Genomic DNA, 24,340 nt, shown 5'->3' with positions numbered 1-24,340 from the left:
AATATATTTTATGAGCAAAAGCACGTATAATTAAGTCTAATTTACTACAATATATGATCTTCTATGTATCCTTTTGACATAGTTAATTCCTCTTTTAGATAAATAAATTAAAACAAAAAAAAGGTATTTACCATACAAAGTGTTTATAGAGAGTTTCATCCTTAAAATTACAAGCATGTTGTGAATATTTTGGGTCAAATAGGCTGCTTCACTTTGAAAAACTATTCCTATAAAATAAGGATCAAAGGTCTACTTCAGTATACATAATAAAATTGTAATTTTGCATTCAATATAATTGGAAAAAACATTGAATTGCATCAGTTCACAGTTTGTGTTTCGAAACAAAGTGGTTTACTCTACAGAGATAACCACGAAGTCTTGTAAATTTCTTTTGTATCTTTCAAGAAAGCGTTGTGGGAATACATATATAACACTGCAGAAAAAAAAAAGAAAAATAACTCATTCATAGAATAAGTAAGAGCATGTCTTATTTAATTACTCATAAGAAGAGAATCTGGAAAAAAAACTTATTTGATTTGTTTATTTGTCGCATCCCCTCGTTCAGGACATTATGCAAATGGTGTAAGTTGATAAACATGGTCCACGGGCAACAATTCTTATTGGCATGTAAGCTTGATATAAGTAGTTCTGCTAAGGATCATTTGGTGTTTGAAGCTGCTAGAATTTGTGTGTTTCCAGTTATTTCTTTAATCTTGGCATTCCCCACACAGTAGGTTTTGTATAACTCAAGTAATCTGTCTAACTGGTCACATCTTGTTCATAAATGATTCTTTGCGCGCTTCCATTCTACTCAAATGAATAATTGAAGTAAAACAAAATGAAGTTACAATAATTTAATTGTATGGATTTTACCTTTTATCAACAAAAACAAGTTTTGTCGTCTTTCCCATTTCACGAGTCGAAATGGAGTTTTTTCTGCGACCAATACTTTTACGAACTAGTTTTGAACCTCTTGTTTTAGATTTCCAAGTGTTGTACACTTAACTTCCATTGATCTGAATGAGAAGAAAATAGGAGAAAAATTAACTTGATTATTATTGGAAATCTTAACTGCAAAATTTGGAAAAGAAATCGACAATCACAAACAATGATTATAATTTACATGCTATAACTTTCTAAAAATCATAGTTAGTTATGATTCATTTGACGTTTTCGTGGTGTGAAAGTTTAAAATAAAATTATCATTTTGTATTAAAAATATGTAACAAATTATTTCGAACTAAATTTTAAAACTATAGATATAAAGTTTTGAAACAAGAGTAAAAACCACAATTCAAATATGACAATGATGTATCTATAATTTTTCATAATCTAAAAATAAAGATCTAATAAATTGAATATAATAAGACAATAATTTACCTATATTAGAGAGTGTTCGTGACCTCTAGAACTTCATGATATACAACGTTCTTTGTAAAGTTAGGACTCTAGACTAATGATATTGATGGTCTAATAAGCACAATTAATTGATCTACATTTTTTGCTCTCGATAATGCAACATAAAATTGACCATGTGAGAAAACTGGTTTTTTCAAATATACACCAACGAAATCTAAAGTTTGACCTTGTACTTTATTATTTTTCATTTCATAACGTAGCGATAGTTGAAATTGTTTTCTTTTAACTGGAATATATGATAAATTATCATGTGGAGCTTCTATTGTTATTCAGAGAATAAATACAAGTTTTTCTGCTTCTATTTAGATTGACTGGTTAATGAAAAGAGTTGAAGACAAGGTACACTCACTGTTCTCCAAACCGGACCGGACCGGCCGGTCGGACCGGTTCAACCGTGCACCGGCCTCCAGACCGGTCCGGAGATAGGTAAAAAACCCGGAAAACCGATTAAACCGAAAAAACCCGGTTAAAACCCGGTTAAATCGGAAAAAAACCGGAAAAACCGGAAACCGGTTAAAACCCGGAAAAACCGGAAAAGTGATGTTTATTTGGATATTTGTTGTAATTTTCATCTTAAAAATTAAGAAAAAACTATAAAAACATAAATAATCAATATTTTACTATTTTATTTATTATATAAAATAAATAAAATATTAATTTTATTGATCCGGTTCGATCGTTCGGTGGAACCGGTTGAACCATTTTTTAAGGCTTGACCGGTTCGATTAACGGTCCGGTTATAAAAACACTGGGTATACTATTGAAAACTTGGATAAAGATGATTAAGAATTATATCTTAAATCTTGTTTAAAAGATGATATAAGAGAAAATCATTCAATATGGATAACTGATATCTATGTAACCGACCCTGTAACTAGTGGTAATGTATTAGGATGATGATGGTGATATTTAACATTATATACACTTGTGAAAAATAACAGATAAATTTTATAATTTTTAATATTTTACACACTCATCGTATTTATATCTTTCTTACATATTTACCTCTAGAAAATATAAGATAACCACAAGTATTAGGGTATAAAAAATAAGAGAATTACTACCTCTTGGTGTTTGTAATTTTAGAATTTATTAGATTTATTTGTAATTTTTTAAAAATTTTAATGGAATAAATATAGCATTTATTATTCTTCGAATATTTGCAAGTAGATAAACATATTGAGCCCAGCGCCAGTACAGTAGGAACAGCCGGAAGTGCGGCACCTACATTCCACAAGTTTCACGTATTCCTCTCCTCCTTGGATTCATTTTCACCGCAGGTGTGCATCCGGTGTTTAATTTATTTGTTTTTCGACTTTTTTGTGTTCAAAATTCCATTGGCTCGAAAGTTAATTAATTTAGATTTCAGTGTTGCAACATAGGATTATTCATGATCATGTTTGTCAGAATTCGTCAATGGAGAATCCATTTTCCTAGCTCCTGCAAATGTCGTTAATATGGATGAAAGATTGTCATAGAGTTGTTGATGTTGCTTGTTTTTAAAACAGATGGGTAGGGGAGCTACATTTTTTGTGTTTGTATTTATATATGTATAGTTTCAGTTGAGTTTTTGTTCGAATTGGGTTTGTCTAGAATAGATTAATTCTTGGTTTTTTAATTCAGGTTTCTTGTTAGAGCTTCAAAAGAAGCTCAAAACAGTTTCTTTTGAATTAAAGAATAAGGAGGAAAGTAGGAGCCATATTCTGGAACATGATATATCAAATCCTATAAGCTCCCTCGGCTGCATTTCTCCCTGATGCCTCACGTTTAACATATTTGTTTTCCTTTAATTGTATATTGGTTTCGAAAATAGGGTGGTGTAGTTCCTTGTGATGCCTTAAAGAAATCATGTAGGCAACAATGGATATTAATTTTAAGGAAGTGAACTGCTATTTTTCCTGTTTTCTGCTTTTCTGAAATAAATTTCTGTTTGACTTAGGCTTTGGTTACTTCTATCATCTGTAATCTTTGCTATCCTTGCAGGCTCTAGGATCAAGGCTGCTTCTGAAACCAATCCTTGGACTCATGCTGCTCAGTGACTGACACCATTAATTTTCTCCTTGGATGATAGAACCTCTAAGGAATGCAGAAGTTATTGGGTCATTACTTTTAACTCCATCATCGTTACAATATTCCAGTTTGCAAGCAAAAGGCTCGGTTCAAATTCTCTAAGTTCTTTACAGGGACAGAAACTTCTATCCTGGTCAAAGAAATATGGCATAATAAAAAATTTGCCAGGCCTCTTTGGTAGGTGACCCTAGAATCATTAATGAGAAAGGCCCTTCTTAAATGTCACTTTGAAGTTTTGTTGGTTTATCACTTTTTCTCATCAATATGGCCTTTTAATTTACAATACTCCAAACTATTGAAAAATAATAGTCTACATTATCATATGAATAACACATGACTGCTGCTTTACCATTATCATGAGAAACTTCTACACATAACCTTCAACGAAATACATCAACAGAAATACAACTATGTCTTATTACTTGATTGGGTTTCTACGTTGTCTTTTTCTCGATCATGCTCTTTAAGATGGAATGATGGTTGATAATAATTTTCTATTTTATCCTGAAGAAAGAAAAAAAGTCATCTTTTCATTTACTATATCATCGTTAACTTAAACATTGATGTACTTCTGAACAATCAATGTCTTATGACGCCTAAATAGTTTTCTCTTCTTCTTGTTTACTAGCTGAGAATATGAAGGAAGTAAGCTTTCACGGTTTTTTAAGGGAAGGCATGTGGACATCATCTGATGTCATGTGGAGACCTGGAGTTGAACTTCCAATTCTGCCACATTCAATAAACCAGCAAAATAGAAAGCATTCTGCAAAGCTCAGATCTCGTTCTAGAAAATCGGTTGCTGTCATACTTTATCCATGGTTAGGGAAGAGAACGAGGAAAATTTTTGTTCATGCTTCATTAAGTGGTATTGCTCATGTTGATGTTGAATCTGGTCTTTTTTTTTAAGTAATATGTTGCTGAATACTCAAATACTTCCAGTGCTTTTACAGATAAATCAAAAACAGTGAAAAACTGGTACAATGATTCTTTGGTCTCAAAGCTGTTCTTGAATGATTGTGTAAACCCCAGTATCGGAAGGAAATCATGTGTCAGCAAAACTTACAGTTTAAGGGACCAGGTCGTTGAGGAGCCTTGGCTATCACACTCCCTAACATTTCACCATTTTACAGACACCGGGATTTCAAGCAAAATTGACTACAAGGGAGCAAATTACTTAAATCAATTCCAGTTCAATGAAGATTCCGATCATACTTCTGAGTTTGACGTGAATGATAAAGATAACAATGGTGAATTTAATGGTTCTTTATTGTCAGACCATCCTGTTGAGGAACCCTGGATGTTTGACTCATGTTCCTGTAGTGGTCGGTCTTCTGTCGAGATTGTTTCAGATGCATCCGAGAATGAGTGTTCTAAAGATGAGGACACTCTGTTAGCACTTGGTGAGCAGCATCTAGTACTCGAGAATCTGTTGCATGAAGAAAGCAATGCAGTAACAGAGGACTTTCCTTTCACTGTTATATTGATCAACTCTTCTTTATGTACCATGCAAAGAATAGCTGTTCTAGAAAATGATAAATTGGTTGAATTATTGTTGGAACCTATAAAAAATAATGTGCAGTGTGATAGTGTATATGTGGGAATAGTAACAAAGCTAGTTCCCCATATGGGTGGTGCATTTGTAAATATTGGCAGCCCAAGGCCAGCTTTCATGGATATAAAGATTTACAGGGAACCGTTTGTATTACCTCCTATTCATGGAAGAGAGTTAGAGGGCTCCATGATTGATAAACTTGCGGATCATGTGCATTTTCCTGAAAACACGACTTTCTTTGATGGAGCTGGAGAACTTGATGAGGTGGAGAATGACAAAAATGAAGATGAGTTCGTTGACGATGATTATGAAAGTCATGATAACCATTTTAATTTTGATGCTGCAGAAGTTATAGAGGAAAATCTAAATGGTAGTGTTTCTAGACATGAACGTGAAGCTGATCCCGAGAGATTCTTAGAACAGCTAAACGGGGATGTGGACCAGTTGCAGAATAATGGCATTCATCTGGATTCCAACAATATACATACAGAAGAAAGTAAGTGGGTGCAAGTTCAAGAGGGCTCTAAGATAATTGTTCAAGTTGTTAAAGAAGGATTGGGTACGAAAGGCCCCACGCTGACGGCTTATCCAGTATTAAGAAGCCGATTTTGGGTATCTAATGTTTCCTTGCTTTGTTTTCTATGTTTTATACTTCACGTTTAATTTTCTAGCTAGACCTGTGGGCAAGTTCTTTTAGTTGTTTTGAATGCCGCAGATACTGATCACACGTTGCAACACAATTGGTATTTCAAAAAAAATTTCTGGTGGTGAGCGTACACGATTAAGAGTTATCGCTAAAGCTTTGCAACCTCCTGGATTTGGCCTCACCATAAGAACAGTTGCTGCTGGTCATCCACTTGAGGAATTGCAGAAGGATTTGGAAGGGCTATTGTTAACGTGGAAAAATGTAATGGAACATGCAAAATCTGCCGCTCTTGCTGCAGATGAAGGTGTTGATGGAGCTGTTCCTGTTATGTTGCATAGGGCCATGGGTCAAACTCTCTGTGTTGTCCAAGATTATTTTAACGAGAAGGTTGGCTCACAGTCACCTTTTAAAGCAATTTTCTGTTTTCGTGTTGAAGGTTTCCTCTTGCAGTATTGTTCTTGTTTATCATGTGTAAATCATGAGCTAAGCTCTCTATTTGGCTCATTGACAGGTAAAGAAAATGGTAGTTGATTCTCCAAGGACATATCACGAGGTATTTAATACTATGTTTTAGGCAATTATAATTTTATTTAGAAGACCGAGATTTTATCCTTTGATGTCTATGAACCTGTAATTATTTCTAATTTCCACTGGTTGACTTCTGCAATGTTTTATATCAGGTTACCAACTATCTTCAAAAGATAGCTCCTGATCTTTGTGACAGAGTTGAGCTGTACAGTAAAAAGACTCCTCTTTTCGATGAATACAAAATTGAAGGAGAAATAAACAGCATTCTTAGTAAAAGGTTAGTGAAACCACTCTTTTTACTTCCTTTTCTAAAAGCTTAAACTGTTCAGAGGTGAGAATATAATGTTTTTGGTCTCAAATGCTAACTAAAATTTTATTATTATTGATACCATTTTGTGAATTGTGATTTCCAGTACATTGATGGTTTTAAAGTGCAGTAGTTTGCTAAAATCACAATAAAACTTGGGTCCTGGAAACAGGGTCTCAGATGTTTTGAACATTGTACATATCATTGCAAAACCTTAAGGGGCTTTGGATTATTGATAGATACTTCAAGTGATTGCTGAAGTATCCATTGATTAGGAAAGTTGTTTGTTGCTGTGATTTGAACCAGGTGGTTATCCTTTTTTATAATGTTATTTCTAGACACGAACATGCATAATTCATTTGGGTGATTTTACCTGAATGGTTGACAGCGTTAAAATTGAAGTGTGTGAATAAATAGCTTGTGTGGCATTGGTATAACAGTCAATAACATAAGCATGCCCAAATTCCTACCTTACCTTCGGTTGCTGGGATATACGGGGTCTTAGATTGTTTTTCTCACTCGTAACTTTGCGTACATTCTACAAATGTTTTCTTCTATACGTGTTTCTGTTTTGAAATGACAGCAGGATGATTTGATAAGAAAATTAGAAAGGCATGATAAAGCAGAGGATCAAGTGTAACAGAGTAGCTTTAGTCTATGAGCTTATGACAACCAAATAGGAGCAAATTACATAAAAAAGAACAGAGATGGGAATGTTGAAAGCAAGAGCTTAATTCATTTTAAACACGTACCTTAATTGTGGGTGCATATGGATAATACCGTGTATTGATATATCACGGTCGATATCTCATATTTCCAACTTATATCATCGTCTGGTGATAAAATTTACCAAGATCTGCATCCAGTTGGTCCACATAATCTATTCCAAATTCTAATTGTTTTCTCTTTTCTAATAGGGTTCCTCTGACTAATGGCGGTTATCTAGTCATTGAACAAACTGAGGCATTGGTATCCATTGATGTGAATGGGGGGCATTGCATGCTTGGTCAAGGAACTTCACAAGAGAAAGCTATTCTGGAGGTCAACCTTGCTGCTGCCAAACAAGTACTCTCAATCCAACATCGTACCCTATTTTATGCTTTCATATTTCATGACTTGTGTTACTCCTAAAATATGTGGATTTCATCGTGGCATGGATCCTAAAGCTTTGACATGGTAAAACATGGTATCTTTTGTCAATGACCCTTTTTTGAAAACTATAGGTAAGTTTGTCGATACTGTTAGAAATTTTCTTATTCTTAATCTTTCCTTGTTATTTTAACACGGAACATTACAGCTTAAGTGTTAGCTCGAACCAAGTGCGTCAACATTTCATCTGAAAGTGGATGACGTCTAATTAAATTGGGAAATTGAGGCTGTATTTCTATCATTTTCAAGTCAAAAGTTTTGAAACTAGTTTTTGAAAGATTCTTTTGAAGAAGTATCTATGGAGAAATTTTTAGAAGTCGATGTAATTTTGTTATTTGTTTGCAAGGTGTATATTTATCAGAAATTATGTAGCCATAATAAGATACAATTGATTGTGAAAGTGAATGAAAGTTGACGAAATAGACTGTTGAACTTGTGAGTGGAGAGAATTCTACTTTAAATCCCAAAGTATACAGCCTAAGGCAATGTATGCTAATGTTAACATGATGACTGATTTCCGATTACCGTTGAAGTGACAGACTCAGAGGAATGGGAGCAAATGCATGAGATATTCACGGTCTTAAAAAGAATTAGATTGTTATAAATGTAGCGAAAATCGTCCATTCTTGGAAAATGCATGATGAGAACCCCAACAATAAAATAAAGGGACGGTAGCAATATTTTAATAAATTCCTCAGGATGTCATTAATCAATAACAAACACCACAATACTAAACTCAGAATGCTGAAGCAATAGTGTAGTTTGACATGAAAAATCAAATCAATTTTATATATTAAGCTTAAACTAAATGTCACCAAGATTTAAGATGAATTTGGATGTCATTTCTCCAGTTGAATGCCGAAGGACCTAGATCTCTGTAAGTTCATTTCATGTTCAAATACTCGAGCTTTTCCAATTACATGTGTAAAAACTCAAAATTTATTCAATAATGATCTAGCTAAGACTCGTCTCTTTCGCATATATACGTTTGGTTAAACCAAAATCATGCAATATACTCCCACCAAATGAAATAACCCAAAAAGATTAAATAAAAAACAAGACTTAAAGGTTGCTGCAATAAATATTTATGCCTTGATTGATATATATATAAAATGAATAAAGCCCATAACAAAAAATTGTAGTCTTGGACTTCAGTCAAGTTGATCACTTCGACTCTTGTTTCTTAAATTGGTCCATGTTGTCTGCTAGGCTCCCTAGCCCATTAAGAGCCTAACTAAAAATAATTGACTTTAATCTTGTAATTGAACCTCAACTAACAATTAATGAATCCCGCGTGGGCTTTTTAGCTTCTTAAACTTGGCCTAATATTCCTTGTTTTGAATGTAATGGCCATGAGTTTTCTAACAGTCCATTTCCAAATGATCGGCATGAAATCTGCACTTATTTTCGACTTAATCACTCATATAAGATCACTGAGTATCATGCGTCTTAATTTGCTATAAAGTGAAACTTGAATAACTTTCCATGGCCCCTGTTTTATAAGAAAATCAACTTGAAAAGGTTAGGAATAGTAATTTCGCAAATATATTTGTTTGTTCTATAATTACAACTTCATGTCATTCTCACTAAGGTAACACACAAATTTCTAAACAAGACCAATGGATTTGAAATAATGAACTCAATGAGGGTGTATCGGCAAGAAACTTATCTTTCATGAACTGTTTTTTGTGAATGCATGATCATGAAGATTAAAGTCTGGCAAAAAGTTTCCATGCAACTGTTTGTTTGTTTTATCAGATTGAACATGCTTACACCACCAATGTGCTTCATCAGACATTCATGTTTTATTACTTTATTGTTCTTGTATATGATGCTATATCTCATACTTCCAGAGGTTGATGTTTATTTTGTTTAATTTAACTGCACAGTCTGAGTTCTTTTTAATGTTGCTTTCACAGTAATAGTCTATAATAACTATATATTTTGCATGATTTTCGACATTAACTTGGGTGTGCTTTATGATTGCAGATTGCAAGAGAATTAAGGTTGAGAGATGTTGGTGGAATAATTGTGGTAGATTTCATTGATATGATGGATGATTGTAAGTATACACATTTCCAGTTTCCTGGTTCCGTCAATGTATGATGCAATTGTTTTTGAATTTTTTAGCCATGTTGAGATATTGTATTAGGATAATTTTATATTTAATCGGGCATATGTGTTAGTCATCTACTCGAGAAAGAAGTATTTTCTCCAGTTAGAACTTAGAAGGCCGTGATAAAACCACATCAATTATTTTTCATAATTTTTCCATGTTAATTACATTCTAGTGATTAGTAAGAACAAGAATGTATTCAAAAACTCAATCATTCAATCCCTCTTCTGATTCTCATTCCCATTCCCAGGTATTTGTCTTTTGGGATATTCTTCTTGTCCCATTTTTTTTCTAGTCCTTTCCACATGCCTTGAAATTTAAACTGGCATTGTTTCAATGAGATCATAGGAAATATTTGTCAGTGCAAAGTGGAAATGAATTGTAATTTAACTCTAGATGGAATGTCATATGTAAATTTGAAAAGAAAAGTTTACATTTGTGTTGATCCATTTTTCTTTCTAACATATTATTTATTTTGCAGCAAATAAGCGACTCATTTACGAAGAAGTTAAGAACGCTGTTGAGAGGGACCGATCAACTGTTAAAGTGTCTGAATTATCTAGACATGGACTTATGGAAATAACCCGAAAACGTGTATGATATGTTAATCAATGGTTTTCCATTTAATATATTTCTCTCATGATTTTTACAAAAACATTATTGAAGAGTTACCTTTCTGCTATTAGCACTTTGGTACATACAAAAGAATGAATGATGTGAATTTTGATATTTATTAGAGGATTGTTGTTCTTGCCTTTTGTAGTGAATTATAAATATCAGGGTTACTTTTGGGATAAAAAGTTTCCAACATACCTCAACCATATACATTATGAGGTACCTTACCATGTGCCATATACGTAACTAAATGTACAGATCAGATAGGGACTCAACCTAACCTTGCAACTGACGTTGTTTTGTTCTTTGTTTCCTAATCTAAACCACTAAATTAAGCTAAAACTGATAATGAAAGAGTAATTTGTGCTAGTAAATAAAAATTGGTCGTGCACAGGTTTTCACCGTTTTTTACCATACTAGATTAAGCCACGAGAATCGCTCTTTTGTTGTTACAGTATGGGAATATCCTATAGGTTCGATCTGTAACTTTTATGGCAATTCGGTCATATCTCTTGTGCCTGTGGATGTTAGGCTTGGTCCCACACTTAGTATGCTGTTTGTATATATTGAGATTTTTTTGAAACCAAATCACTTGATGGGCATCTGATAAGAAAAAATGATTGTTATGAGATCCAGAAACTTGGATGTCATAATCTCTGACTTCAAAGTGGAAATCCTAGATGCTATCAACTTATAATTATACTCAACAGGTACGACCTAGCGTGACATTTATGATCAGTGAACCATGCACCTGCTGTCATGCGACTGGGAGAGTGGAGGCTTTGGAAACTTCATTTTCCAAAATTGAACATGAAATATGCCGGCTCCTGGTGAGTAATTTTCGTTGAAAGCTTGGTTATAAAAACCATGATTCCGAGATTTCGGGAAAATACTCTTTGTTGTTATTAAATTGTTTGATCTTAGTGTATATCGAGAACTCTGCACCAGATTGTGAATATTTGAACTTTCAGATTCAAGAATTAGTAGAAAGAAAAAGTGCAAAATCAAAGATAAAGACGACTCAAGAATTTTTGGTTTGCCAATGTCTACAGTTTACATACAAATGGAGATACCCAGGAAAACAAATCTTTTGAAATAATTCACTTTTATTTCTTTACAACAGTACGAAGAAATTCTCTTGAATTATTTTCTCTAACTTTGAAGTGTTTTGCCCTTTTCAATCTCAATTCATCTGGTTTCTTGAGTGATCATTTCCCTTTAATACTTGTTTTGTCTTGCATATCTGGAAGCCTCGATCCTTTGCTTGAGCCCATCAATTAATTCAACTGCCAAGCCATGTGACCAACTCAACCACTAGGCGTTAGTTCCAGCTAATTCCACTCTTAGTTGGCTTGAGCTTAAATGGTGACACTAGCTTCCGCAAATCTCCACCTTGTCATCAGTTAAGTTCCTATAGCAGTATCTTCACAGTGTCCTTTCCTCAGGGCTCCGCAGGAGTGGTCACATTTTCAAATTCATGAAGTGATGGAACTTGGCACTTGGTAGGACTTGCGTACACATGTCTGCAGGGTTGTGCTCAGTACTAACTTTTCTAACCAGCACAGTTCCATCCTCAATCACTTCCCCTATGAAATGTAATTTGACATCAATATGTTTCGAGCTCTCGTGGAATACTTGATGCTTGGCTAAATGTAGTGCACTCTGGTTGTCGCAGAACACTGTCATTGTTTTCTGCCCAAACCTTACTCCACCCATGAAGTCTTTCATTCAAATTTCTTCCTTGACTAAATTCAGTAACGGCTATGTTGTCAGCCTCTGTGGTTGATAATGCAACTACTGGTTGTAACATAGACTTCCAACTCTGCACTCCCATGAACACATTGAAGACAAAATCTGTTGTTGATCTTCTGGAGTCTATACTTCCAGAAAATCTTCATCTACATATCCAATAATTGTGTCAGGACCTTTCCTAGCATCTTTGAACTTCAAACCAATATTTATGGTTCCCCTAATATATCGAAAGATCAATCTAACAGCTAAGCAATAATCTTTCCTGGGATTTGCCATACATCTACTTACTTAGCTAACACCAGTGCAATATCTGGTCTAGAACAAACCATCGCATACATTAGGTTTCCTACTGCGCTTCCATGGGGAACCTTAGTCATGTATGCCTGCTCCTGATATGTTCTAGGCGAATGCATAGTAGTGAGATTGAAGTGTTGACCAATGGTTCCTGGCACTGACTTACAATCTATCATGCTGTATCGTTCAAGTATCTTCTGTAAATAGTCCTTTTCAGTGAGGAACAACACTTGAATAGTTCTATCTCTTGTGATTTCCATTCCCAGGATTCTTCTAGCTGCCCCTAGGTTCATCTCACCCTTGCCATTGAATCGCTTCAGCTCAATTTTGGTACCCATCATTTGCAGTCGAATTCTCCTCCAACCTGTCTTTGATGCGTTGTAGTTTGTAAATCGCTTGAGCTTAGTGTATATCAAAGAACTCTCACACCAGATTGTGAATCTTGGAACCTTCAGATTCAAGAATTAATAGAAAGGAAAACTGCAAAATCAAAGATAAAGGAGAGACTAGAATTTTAGGTGGTTCAGTCAAATTCTGACCAACTCCCACCGGAGATTTTACTATTGCCAACTTCTACAGATTACATACAATCAAGATACCCAGGAAAACAACTCTCTCGAAATAATTCACTTTTATTTCTTTACAACACTAAGAAGAAATTCTCTTTAATTATTTTCTCTAACTTTAAGTCTGTTGCCCTTTTCAATCTCAGTTCATCTGGTTTTGAGTGAATACTTCCCTTTTATGCATGTTCTGTCTTGCATATCTTGAAGCCTTGATCCTTTGCTTGAGCCCTTAACTCAATTAGTCATTCAAATTTTAGTTGGCTTGAGCTTAAATGGTGACACTAGCTTCTGCACTTATTTTGGGAAATTACTTTTTCCACGCCCTTTGAGCTGTGTATAAGACTACTTTTTTCCTTTCGTGCATGCTTTATAGTTCTTATTTTCCTCTAATTATACTCTGTTTTTTACAGTGACATTCGTCACTCGGTTATCCATTTGGTTATTCACTTATACGTTTGTGGCATGTAGTCTATAATCTTATTCGTATCTTTATTTATTTTTATAAACCTTTGTAAGTCTTCTGTTGCTTTATGTTTTCCTTTGATCAGTCTATCATGGACCAAAAAAGGGACCCTGAAAATGCCAAATCTTGGCCGCGATTCATCTTAAGGGTTGACCGACATATGTGTAACTATTTGACATCAGGAAAGAGGACAAGACTTGCAATTTTGAGTAGTTCTTTAAAAGTGTGGATCCTCCTAAAGGTATTGAAATTAGTTTCAGACTCTGAAACTGCTTTCAGCATGTATTGATAATTTTGTTCACCTTAATTGGAAAGATAAACTAATATTCACCAGTTCACTCGTGTTTAAAATGCTGTGTTCCAGTTCAGTATTCTGCTTACTAGAAAATTAAAAAATGCATACTTCTTGTAATTTCTCAAATTCTTTTAAGTAGGGTAGGATGCTATTTCACAAGTTTCCGATAATTCATTTTACTAGGTTTACCCAGTTGAAGTTATAATCTAGTCAAGTGAGTTGATTTGGAAATTGCATTTATATATATTTTATAGAATCCATCTGATGACTGAATGTTGCTAAAATGATCCATAGGGATACCATTTCCTTGATGTTTCCAAGATAAGCTTTTCTTTTTATTTCCTGATAAAACTTTGACAGAAAATATTTTATATTTATCTGCCACGAGAAATGTGATTATTTAGCATGATCAGATGGTGCATCCCTTTTCAGATGACACCTTTAAAAGTTTTATTATATTATGCTCTGAAACTATATAAAGAAATGCTGAATTACACCCGATGATGCGCTAATTCGTTTCAAATGCGTATTAGTTTTTGCCTTCTCATGTGAAAATTTTAATTGGTTACACGAATTTGTTTATCAGGTTGCCAGGGGTCTTACCCGAGGGACATTTGAGCTAAAACATTTGACAGATCACAATGTACCCGAGAACCAACACCAAGCTGCTATCTCTGTGCTGCGGCCAACAGAGGCAGCAACTTATGCCTCCACCAAGAAAGTAACTCTCTTACCCATCAAGTGGAAAACAGGTGGAAAATGAATAATTGATTATACAATGTTGGGCAGCATTGGTATGGCTGCATATTGTAGGTTCCCGTCTAAAAGGATTATTTATTTTTTTCTTTTTTATAAATATATAGGTATCCTTTTTTTCCCCTGTATCATGGTTACGTTTCGATCTATTCATTGAAAGAGAAATTCGTACTTCAGATAAATTACACCTGCAAATTCGGTAAATTTCACAAGTCACAGAGACAACTGATTTTAGTTAACATTAAACTTTTCACTCTCTCGTAGTCTTGTTTGTTTTTTAACTTTTGACAGGCGTGAACGATTAAATGCAACATAATGGCATTCTTAAAGGGTTCCAGATCCTAGAACTTTCGACCAGAGTTCACTGGGGAAACTGAAAAACCAGACGAAAAATTGAACAAATAAAGGAAGAACGAGAAAGGTTACCATCGGTCGTTTTCACTAAGCATACACCTATCAAGCTTAAATTTCTAGTTGCTATCTTATTAAAGAGCTTATAGTTTACAAAAAATGGTGGTTCATGGTCAGTGACAAATGCCGAGAAATACCATGAGGGTTCATAAGATTCAGGTCTGGTGTTTGCTGGTGTTTGCTTCTACCATTGGAATTGGAATTGGAATTGGAATTGTTTAGGGTAGTTGCTTCACAACTTCTCTCATACAAGGTTACATCTCATGCCAAATAAAAGCATGAGCTTTACTTGCTGCTGTATATTTGAATCCAAGATTTCTTCCAACAGGTCTGAATCCACAATCTTCTCTATATGTTCTGTTGTGTTTCACGTGCATCTTGCCCACTCCACGAGATCCATTTCCCCACCAAAGGATGGATCCAGAACCTTCTTTCAGGTCAGCAGTTCCAACAAAACGACCCCATAAGCATTTACACAAGACTCCTTGCTATTTTTGGCGGAGAATGCAATTTCTGTTAAAAAAATCACGTCAAATATTAGAGTCGTGGTTCTCATGCATGGATATGTTTATGGGTCATCTATTGTATGAGTAGTAACCATCCCAAAAGAGGTTCAAAACATGAACAAAGACGGGCTAATTTTTCAAATGAAAGGTCGCCGTATATATATATATGGCTGATGATTAAAGTTTTTACATTGTGATTTTACTACAATGCTCAAAAACTATTTATTGGTTGTATTAATAACATGTGCATTGATGGAAATCTATATATATATATCTATAAAAGTGTGGATGATGGACAAAGTTTTTGCATTATGATTTTACTATGTTGCTCAAAAATTATGTATTGTTTGTATTAATTGTATGAGCATTGATGGAAAAAGTATATAACATTTATGGTCAAATTTGAGATATTGAATTTTTAGAAATCAATGCATTGCTTATACATTTAGTTTATATATTTATTTTTTGAACTCAATAAACATATAAGAATCATAGTAGTTTTTTTTTAATAGAATATATTATCTGATGCTGCTGAAATCCGGGTTGGTAAATGAGAGATCGGACCTTCACTTGTGGAGCTCGGATCAGACCTTCGTAAGATATCTGGGAGGTCGGATCTTCGCCAGGGGAACTCGGATCGGACATCTCGAAATCAAGAAACACGAACAGGAGTGTTAGAAGGGGCCAGAAGGTTGTTCCGGCGAAGCCCCTCCGACGCTCAAGTCAGAGAACAGAAAACTGAGAGAGTAATATGTGTGCTGAGAGAATGTGAATATATCAATCCATAAACAGTTAACGAAACCTGGTATTTATAGGGGAACAATAGAGTCCTGTTTTGGCAGATTTAGATCTTCAGAATCTTGTAGAAGATTTGGTTATATCTTGTAGATTTGGTTTAGATCCTGAAAGATTTGGTGAATATTGATAGGTTTTACCTTTCCAGGCTTGACTCCTGTGGTCCATCCGCTAACGTCTAAGTAAAAGCCCTCTTAAGTACGAGCTCAGCCATTCCCTGATCCTCACGGGAGGTCGGCTACCAACCTTCCAACCGGTGCGAAAATGTCCTCGTGGGAGGTCGGCTCGGGATCTCGGCTCACTAAGCTTCTGGTTTAACTGCGTTTGGGAGGTTGGCCGAGGTGACCTCCCGGATGACCTCCTGAACTCTTCGTGTTAAAAGACCTCTCCTGGGCTCTTGAACGTTTGGGCCTTACTTTCCTGGGCTACCGAGAGTGGGCTGAGCCCATCCCTTATCCGGGGGTATCACGAGTCCCCCCCCTCAAGTTGAGATGATGTCGTAGACTAAAAGCTTGTGGTTGTCTGAACTCTCGATGGCCCACAGTTATACTGAGCTTAGAAGCTTTCAATGATATTGATCTTTGGTGACGAAGTCCAGGTGCCTCCTGATCTTAGAGGCTTTTAGCCGTGCTAAGCTGGAATGACCAAGTTATAGGGTGTTCTGACCCAAAAGGTGAGTTTTTTCAGCTGAGCTGAGTTTTTGATTGTCCTGAACTGGAAGACGAAGTTCTTAGCCGAGCTGAATGACTAAGCAAAGTACTCCACCACGCTGAGTTGTGACAAAGTTCTAGCTGAGCTGAGATGGAACTCAAAGTCCCTAACCACGCTGATTAGGTCGTCCTTACCCATGCTGAACTGATCAGGAGCTAAGGTTTGCAGCTTCTAGCCCTGCTGGTTCCCGAGCTAAAAATTAGACGTCGCTGTCACCTGTCAGTTCAACGGTTAGTTTCACGCATCCCGAGATGATCCTAGCCGTCCACCACATCTGGATTCAACGGTCCAATTTCCTCACGGTCCCTCTATAAATACCCTCAACCCTTATTCATTTATTTTCCATGTTTTTTTTTCACCTCGGCTCCGACCTTTCAGAAAAAAGGATCCCCTTTTCCCTAACTCCTCGTTCTCGGTTCCCCGATCTCCCGTAGGTATTTTATTATGACCTCTCCAATTTTTTCTTCCCCGCTGAACTCCGAGGAGATATTCCGAGAGGTGGATCAGTATGATCCCCTCACGGAGATCGCCTCGGGGTCTGGTGAGTGTCCCGCGACTGATGGGGTCAGCTCCCGCCTGGCTACTGGTGATGACGGCGCATTCCGGAACCAGCTTGTCTTAATCATCCCGAGGAGCTAATCAGGACGTCAGATCCTTGGTTCGAACTCCATCCTTCGTGGTCGGATGAATCGGACGAGGTTCACATCCGAGCTTTCTCCCACGCCCCCTCAAATTATAAGTTTATCTTCCCTCACTCTGAGGAGAGAGCTAACAATCCCCCTCCTGGCTATTATACCTTCTATCAAGATCAGCTAGAGGGTGGCCTTCGATTCCCTCTCCCTCATTTCTTTCAACAGTTTAGTCAATTTTACCAGATCCACCTCGGCCAGTTCACACCAAATGCTTTTCGTACCTTGTGTAATTTTGTTGTTCTTTTCAAAGCCTTAGGTTTCGAGGTAGACCCTCTTACCTTTTCCCATTTCTACCTTCCCAAGAGGTCAGAAGTGGCTCCCTTCTACTTCTCAGCTCGGTCAAACTGCCAGTTATTCGAAGGGGCCCCAAGCTCAAATAAATATTGGAAACATCACTTCTTTTTCGTCCAACCTTCCGACCTGTGGGACATCTGCTCCCAGTGGAGAGCGGCTCTCCCTGAGCTTCCTTGTCCCCCTTCGGGTTTCCGCAAGTCTCTCACTTTTCTTGGGCCGTTCGGGGCTATTAGGGGTCGGCGTTTCCTTACCCCAACCCTTCTAGCCGAGGACCTCTTGTGCTATTACGGGCTCAGCTCGGCTAAAGTCTCTCCCAAGGGTCATGAGGGTATGGATCTCGGCTCAGCCCCTTTGCAAGTCGCTCCTTTGGTTTTTGTTTTTTGTGTTCCCTTCTCCTCCCACTTTTTTTTTGATCTGACCTCGATTTTTCCTGGTCTCAGCTAACAGAGTCATGAATGCCCTGATCCAAAAGCTTGCGGCTCGGAAGCAACAGCAGAAGGCCAGCTCGGAAGCTGCGAAAGGTAAAGCCGTGGCCGCTGAGGTCAGTGCTGAGGAGGTCACCGTGGTGACAGTGACTGAGGCTCTGTTGGTACCTCGGAACACATCTTCCCGGAAGCGCCGAGCCCCTAGTACCCCTGGTCCGATAGGCCAGTCTGGCAGCAGTGGGGATTTCGGGCCTCCCCCAACTAATGTTGTTCCCCTGAGTCAGTTCAAACCGGACCCTCACTCCAAGGCCATTCGCTGCAGGTCCAATCTTTATGATATGGACGACCTCCGGATAATAGGGTCAGGACCCACTCCCCTGGCGGGCGCCGTGCTTTGGACGTCGTCTCTGGGGTTGATGTAGACTTCCTTCAAGAGCTCAACTGGTTCGAGCTCTTCACGAGATCCACGGCTGCCAGCACCGAGGTACTGTTTTTTCAAGTAATCTGTTTGTGCCCTCTGATCCCAACTAAGTTCCTGTTTTCTACAGGCTGCCCTTCTGAATGTTGAGGTGGCTTTCCGAGCCACCAATTTTAGGAAGCAGTCCTCGAAGGATACCTAGGGCCTTCCAGGCAATATCAGCTGAGCTCGACAAAAAATTGGCTGATCTGAAGGAGGCCCTCGAGAAGGAAAAAGCCAACTCGAAGAGGCGGGAGGATGACATGCACCAGGCTTTGCAGCTGAAGTACTGAAGTTAAAGAATGAGCTACGAGTTTCGGAGGTCCGGTTTGAAGCTTGTCAGGAGGAGGTCAGGGCTTCTCAGGAGGTGGCCAGGGCTGCTCAAGCTGACCTGGAGCAAGGTTCCGAGGTTTTCAAAGAGGCCTTTATGAAGTCAGAAGAGTATGCTCTTACCGTTGCTGAGAAGGCCCTTGGGTTTATATACATTGGTTTTGACGGAGCTGTGGCTCAGTTCAAGGAAGCTGGCTTTCTTGATTCTCAGAAGGTTGTGGATAACCTCCCCCCAGAAGCCCCAGAAAGTTAAGTAGCTTAGTTCCCCGGCCCATCTCATTCGTTTATTTCCCTTTGGCTTGTACTGAACTCTTTTAAATGAAATTTTATTTCATCATTCCGTCTCGTATGAGGTCAACAGACATAATGAATATTTAATAAAATTTCAACTCGGTGAGGTCATTTTGAGAGAGGTCGGCTGGGCTCTTGGAGCTCGGCCCTACACTTGATACTCGGCTCAACACTTAATAAAATTTCAACTCGGTGAGATCATGCCGTGAGGGTAAGCTCGGCCATGGGAGCTCGACACAATACTTTAACAAAATAATAACTTGGTGAGATCATGCCGTGAGGGTAAGCTCGGTCATGGGAGCTCAGCACACCACTTTAATAAAATAATAACTCGATGAGATCATGCCGTGAGGGTAAGCTTGGCCATGGGAGCTCGACACAATACTTTAACAAAATAATAACTTGGTGAGATAATGACGTGAGGGTAAGCTCGGTCATGGGAGCTCAGCACACCACTTAAACGAAATAATAAGTCGGTGAGATCATGCCGTGAGGGTAAGCTCGGTCATGGGAGCTCGGCACGCCACTTTAACGAGATAATAACTCGGTGAGATCATGCCGTGAGGGTAAGCTCGGTCATGGGACCTTGGCACCACACTTTAACAAAATAATGACGGCAAACCGTAAAGTTTCTGCCGAGCTGAGGTGAGCTCTGAGACTATTGAACTGACTGAGGGTGAAAACCCTTGTAAACTTGGCGTAACCAAAATGAGGTGAGCTCTGGGCTCCTGAACTGTCTGAGGTGAAAACCCTTATCTGCAATAATGTTTAACAAAAATGCATAATTTTATTAATGAATCTGAATTTAACATTAAAATCTGATGTCCTTGCAACAAAAGTAACTGACAGAAAAATAAAACTAAAACTTCTAACGGTATCTAAGAATAATATTTGCGGAGGTGATAAGCATTCTATGGCCTCTTCAATTTCTTCCCTGACAGGTCTTCTAAGTAATAGGCGCCCGAGCTGAGCTTTTCCACCACCTTGAACGGTCCTTCCCATCTTGGATCTAACTTTCGACCTCCACTTCTTGAGTCTTCTTCCAAACCAGGTCTCCAACCTGGAAGCTCCTCTGAATGACCTTCTTTCTTATTGTAGGACTGGGCTATGCGTCTCTTGTAAGCTTCCATTCTTATGGCCGTGGCTTCCCTCTTTTCTTCCACGAAATCTAGGTCCGCTGCTCGTCTCTCGTTGTTTTGCTCATCGTAGAATATCACTCAGGAGGTTTCTTCGCTGATCTCTGCTGGAAGCACCGCCTCATTCCCATAAACCAGGCTGAAAGGTGTCTCCCCCGTACCAATCTTTGGAGTAGTCCGATATGACCAAAGCACACTGATGAGCTCTTCCACCCATTTACTTTTGCATTCCCCAGTCAGGTTTTAAGGCTTTGCACTAAAGACCTGTTGGTGAACTCCACTTGGCCATTGCACTGAGGGTAGGCTACAGAAGTGAAGTGATGCTGAATCTTCATTTCTTTGCAGCAGGCTTGGATCCGGCTTCCCTGGAACTGTCTTCCATTGTCAGATATTAACTTTCTCGGGACCCGAAACCGGCAGACAATATTCTTCCAGAGAAATTTGAGGACCTCACTCTCTGTGATCTTAGCCAACGCTCCAGCCTTTACCCATTTTGAGAAATAATCGATGGCTACTAGCAAGAACTTATTCTGGGCTGGGCTATGGGAAAAGGTCCCACAATATCAATTCCCCACTGGTCAAATGGGCAGGCTGCCACAATACTCTTCATTAGTGCGGCTGGTTGATGTTGGAGCTTAGCATGACGTTGGCAACTGTTGCAGGAGGTGACGAGAGCTAGGGCGTCTTTCAACATAGTTGGCCAGAAATACCCGGCCAGAAGTGCCTTCTGTGCCAGAAAGTAAGATCCCAAGTGATTTCTGCAACAGCCTTCGGGAATCTCCCTTAGCACGTAGTTAGATTGTTTGGGATCTAAGCATTTGAGAAGAGGTTGAGAGAGTGACCTCTTATAGAGAACTCCATTGACCAGTATAAATTGAAGGCTCCTTTGCTTCATCATGTATACCTTCTTTGGATCTCTGTGGAGCACCCCATTTTTCATGTATCCTAGTAACTCGGTACGCCAATCATGATCTCCAGGCTCAGGAGATGGGGCATCCAAAGAAGGAATTAATTCCACTTGGACTACCACATCCCTTGATTTCCAACTGTGAAGTGATCTTGCCATTTTTGCAAGGGCGTAGGCTCCTTCATTCTCCTCTCTAGGGATCTGCTTAAACACAAGTTCTGTAAAGAGCTCTTTGGCCGCCTTTACTGCCATGATGTATTCCATCAATCTTTCATTCTTGATATCATAAGATCCATTCATTTGATGGGCCACCAACTGAGAGTCAGAGAAGACGTGAACCCGGGCGGCCCCGACCTGCCGGGCTGCCCTTAGACCCGCTAAGACTGCTTCATATTTCACCTCATTGTTAGATGCTCTGAAGTCCAGCCGCACAGCCAACTTTAGTTCATCCCCTTTCGGAGAGATCAGTAACACTCCCACTTCGCTGCCTTCATTGGTGGAGGAGCCATCCACATAGACCTTCCAAAGGTCTTATATCTCGGAATGCAAAGTCTCAGCCAGGAAATCGGCCAAGGCTTGTGTTTTGATTGCGGTCTGAGGTCCATATTGGATGTCGTATTCTCCCAGTTCTGTGGTCCACTTAACCAATCTCCCAGATATATCGGCATGAGTCATTATTTTCCCAAGAGGGCTGTTAGTGAGGACCATAATGGGGTGAGAAAGGAAGTATGGCCTTAACCTCCGAGCCGTGGTGACCAAGGCTAAAGCAAGTTTTTCCACTGTTGTATATTTGAGTTCAGCTCCCTTGAGTGCATGGGAGTATATAATACACGGGATTCTGGTCAGTTCCCTTTTGTCTGATTAGGACCGAGCTCACGGCCGCTTCAGTGGCTGATAGATAAACATATAACTGTTCTTTCGGAGCTGGCTTGGCTAGTACAGGGAGCTCTGCCAAATGCTTCTTCAAATCATCGAATGCCTCACGCACTCTTGATCCCACTCAAACTTTTTCGTTTTTCTGAGGATGCGGAAGAAAGGTGGCTTCGATGTGCTGCTCTCGAAATGAATCATGATAAAGCTGCGATTCTTCCTGCAAGCTTCTGGACCTCCCGGAGATTTCCAAGAGGTGACATAGATTGGATGGATTTTACTTTCTCGGGATTGGCCTCAATTCCCCTTTCTGTTACCATTGCACCCCGAGGAACTTTCCGCTCTTGACCCCAAATGTGCACTTCTGTGGGTTCAGCTTCAACCCAAAAGATCTCAGAGTGGCTCTCGCGGAGGTCGGCTATGAGGTCCGCCGAACTCTTGGACTTCACCAAGATATCATCCACGTAGACCTCCACATTCCTTTCTATTTGAACTGAGAAAACCTTGTCCATGAGCCTTTGATAAGTATCTCCCGCATTTTTTAACCCGAAAGGCATTACCACATAACAGAATGTCCCCTGAAGTGATGAAGCTTACTTTATCCTGGTCATCCTCTGCTAATGGTATCTGATGGTATCCCTGATAAGCATCATTAGACATAGGTATTGATGACCTGCGGTGGAGTCAAGCAGTTGATCAATCCTTGTTAGAGGGTAACAATCTTTTGGGCAAGCTTTGTTGAGATCTCTGAAATCGACGCACATCCTCCATTTTCTGGAGCTCTTAGGGAGCAGGACAAAGTTTGATATCATGTTGGGAAAAAGATCTCCCGTATGTGTCCTGCCCTAAGGATCTCGTCTACCTGCTGTTTTATTATCTTGTCTTTTTCAGGGCTAAAGTGCCTCTTCTTCTTCTTGACAGGTCGGGCTTCAGGGAGTATATTGAGGCGATGTTCCATGACGCTCGGGCTAACCCCTTGAAGCTCTGGTGGAGACCAGGCGAATACGTCGAGGTTAGCCTTTAAGCAAGCTAACAAATCATTTTTAGTTTCAGGGTCCAAGTCGGCCGCCACCCTGATGTTCCGCTAGGATCCTATTTCCACTATCTCAGGTTCTTCCTCCGATATAAGTTGAGCCTCACTCTGGGAGATCCTTCCTTGTCGAGCTTCGATCATCCCTACCTCAGTTCGGGACCTCTTCACTTCAACCTTTACCTCATCTACATAGCAACGGTGCTAGGACTTTTGATCCCCACAAACAACTCCCACATGGTTCCTCGTAGGATATTTCAGCTTTTGGTGGTAAGTGGAGCTCATAGTTCGGAAGTCAGCCAGGTCCGGTCGACCCATTATCCCATTGTACGAGGAAGGAGCGTCCACCACCGTAAAACATGTCATTTTAGTGATGTGGTGCGGTCCCGTTCCCAAATATAAGGGAAGCATGATCTGTCCAATGGTTTGGACCGCATGTCTGGTGAAGCCAAATAAAGGCGTTGAGATGGGGTCAAACTCGAACCCTTCCACTTTCATTTGATCCAAGGTCTTCTTGAAAAGAATGTTGACTGAGCTTCCAGGTGTTGACAAAGCTTCTTGCTACGTCATAATTGGCGACAATGAGAGTTATTAACAAGGCATCGTTGTGAGGGGCAATAATACCTTTCGGGTCCTCTGGTCCGAAGCTGATGGTGAGGTCAGACTTGGGAGCGAGGTCCAACCCAAAGCTCTCCAATCTCCTACCATGGGCTTTCAGAGCTCTCCCAGAATCTCCGTCAGTTGCGCCGCCAGATATCATGTGTATAATACCTCGGGTCGGATCATTAGCTATTTGTTCGACTTGCGGTCCTGCTGTCTTTGAGGGTCTGCTCGGCTCCCCTGGTTGGGTCTGTTCTCTCTGGGTGGAGCTCTTTGATTTATCCAGGGGGGTCCTCGACCTCTCCTGTCGTCTTGGTACCTTCCTTCCTGTCGGGCTAAGAGGTTCTTCATATGAGG

General features: G+C 39.0%; 1 protein-coding gene across 4 annotated transcripts; it reads left to right on the top strand.

Moving 5' to 3' along the window:
• The first annotated feature begins 2,539 nt into the window (after positions 1-2,539).
• Positions 2,540-14,710, top strand: LOC140808641 (ribonuclease E/G-like protein, chloroplastic). Of its 4 annotated transcripts, XM_073165770.1 has the most exons (14): positions 2,578-2,699; positions 3,403-3,518; positions 3,603-3,666; positions 4,118-4,354; positions 4,440-5,653; positions 5,757-6,074; positions 6,199-6,240; positions 6,368-6,492; positions 7,440-7,587; positions 9,661-9,733; positions 10,269-10,381; positions 11,113-11,232; positions 13,563-13,718; positions 14,359-14,710. In XM_073165770.1, exons 4-14 carry the CDS (start codon positions 4,126-4,128, stop codon positions 14,533-14,535), a joined length of 2,715 nt encoding a protein of 904 aa, XP_073021871.1. In that variant the 5' UTR covers positions 2,578-2,699; positions 3,403-3,518; positions 3,603-3,666; positions 4,118-4,125; the 3' UTR covers positions 14,536-14,710. The 4 variants fall into 4 exon arrangements, with proteins under 4 accessions (XP_073021869.1, XP_073021871.1, XP_073021868.1 ...); XM_073165768.1 differs by having other exon boundaries at positions 2,540-2,663; positions 3,403-3,666; XM_073165767.1 differs by having other exon boundaries at positions 3,403-3,666.
• The last annotated feature ends 9,630 nt before the right edge of the window (positions 14,711-24,340 follow it).

This window comes from Primulina eburnea, chromosome 13, assembly GCF_022965805.1.
Source record: "Primulina eburnea isolate SZY01 chromosome 13, ASM2296580v1, whole genome shotgun sequence".
Lineage (NCBI taxonomy): Eukaryota > Viridiplantae > Streptophyta > Magnoliopsida > Lamiales > Gesneriaceae > Primulina > Primulina eburnea.
Note: the sequence above shows the minus strand (reverse complement) of the source record. Positions and strands in the feature narration are given on the sequence as shown.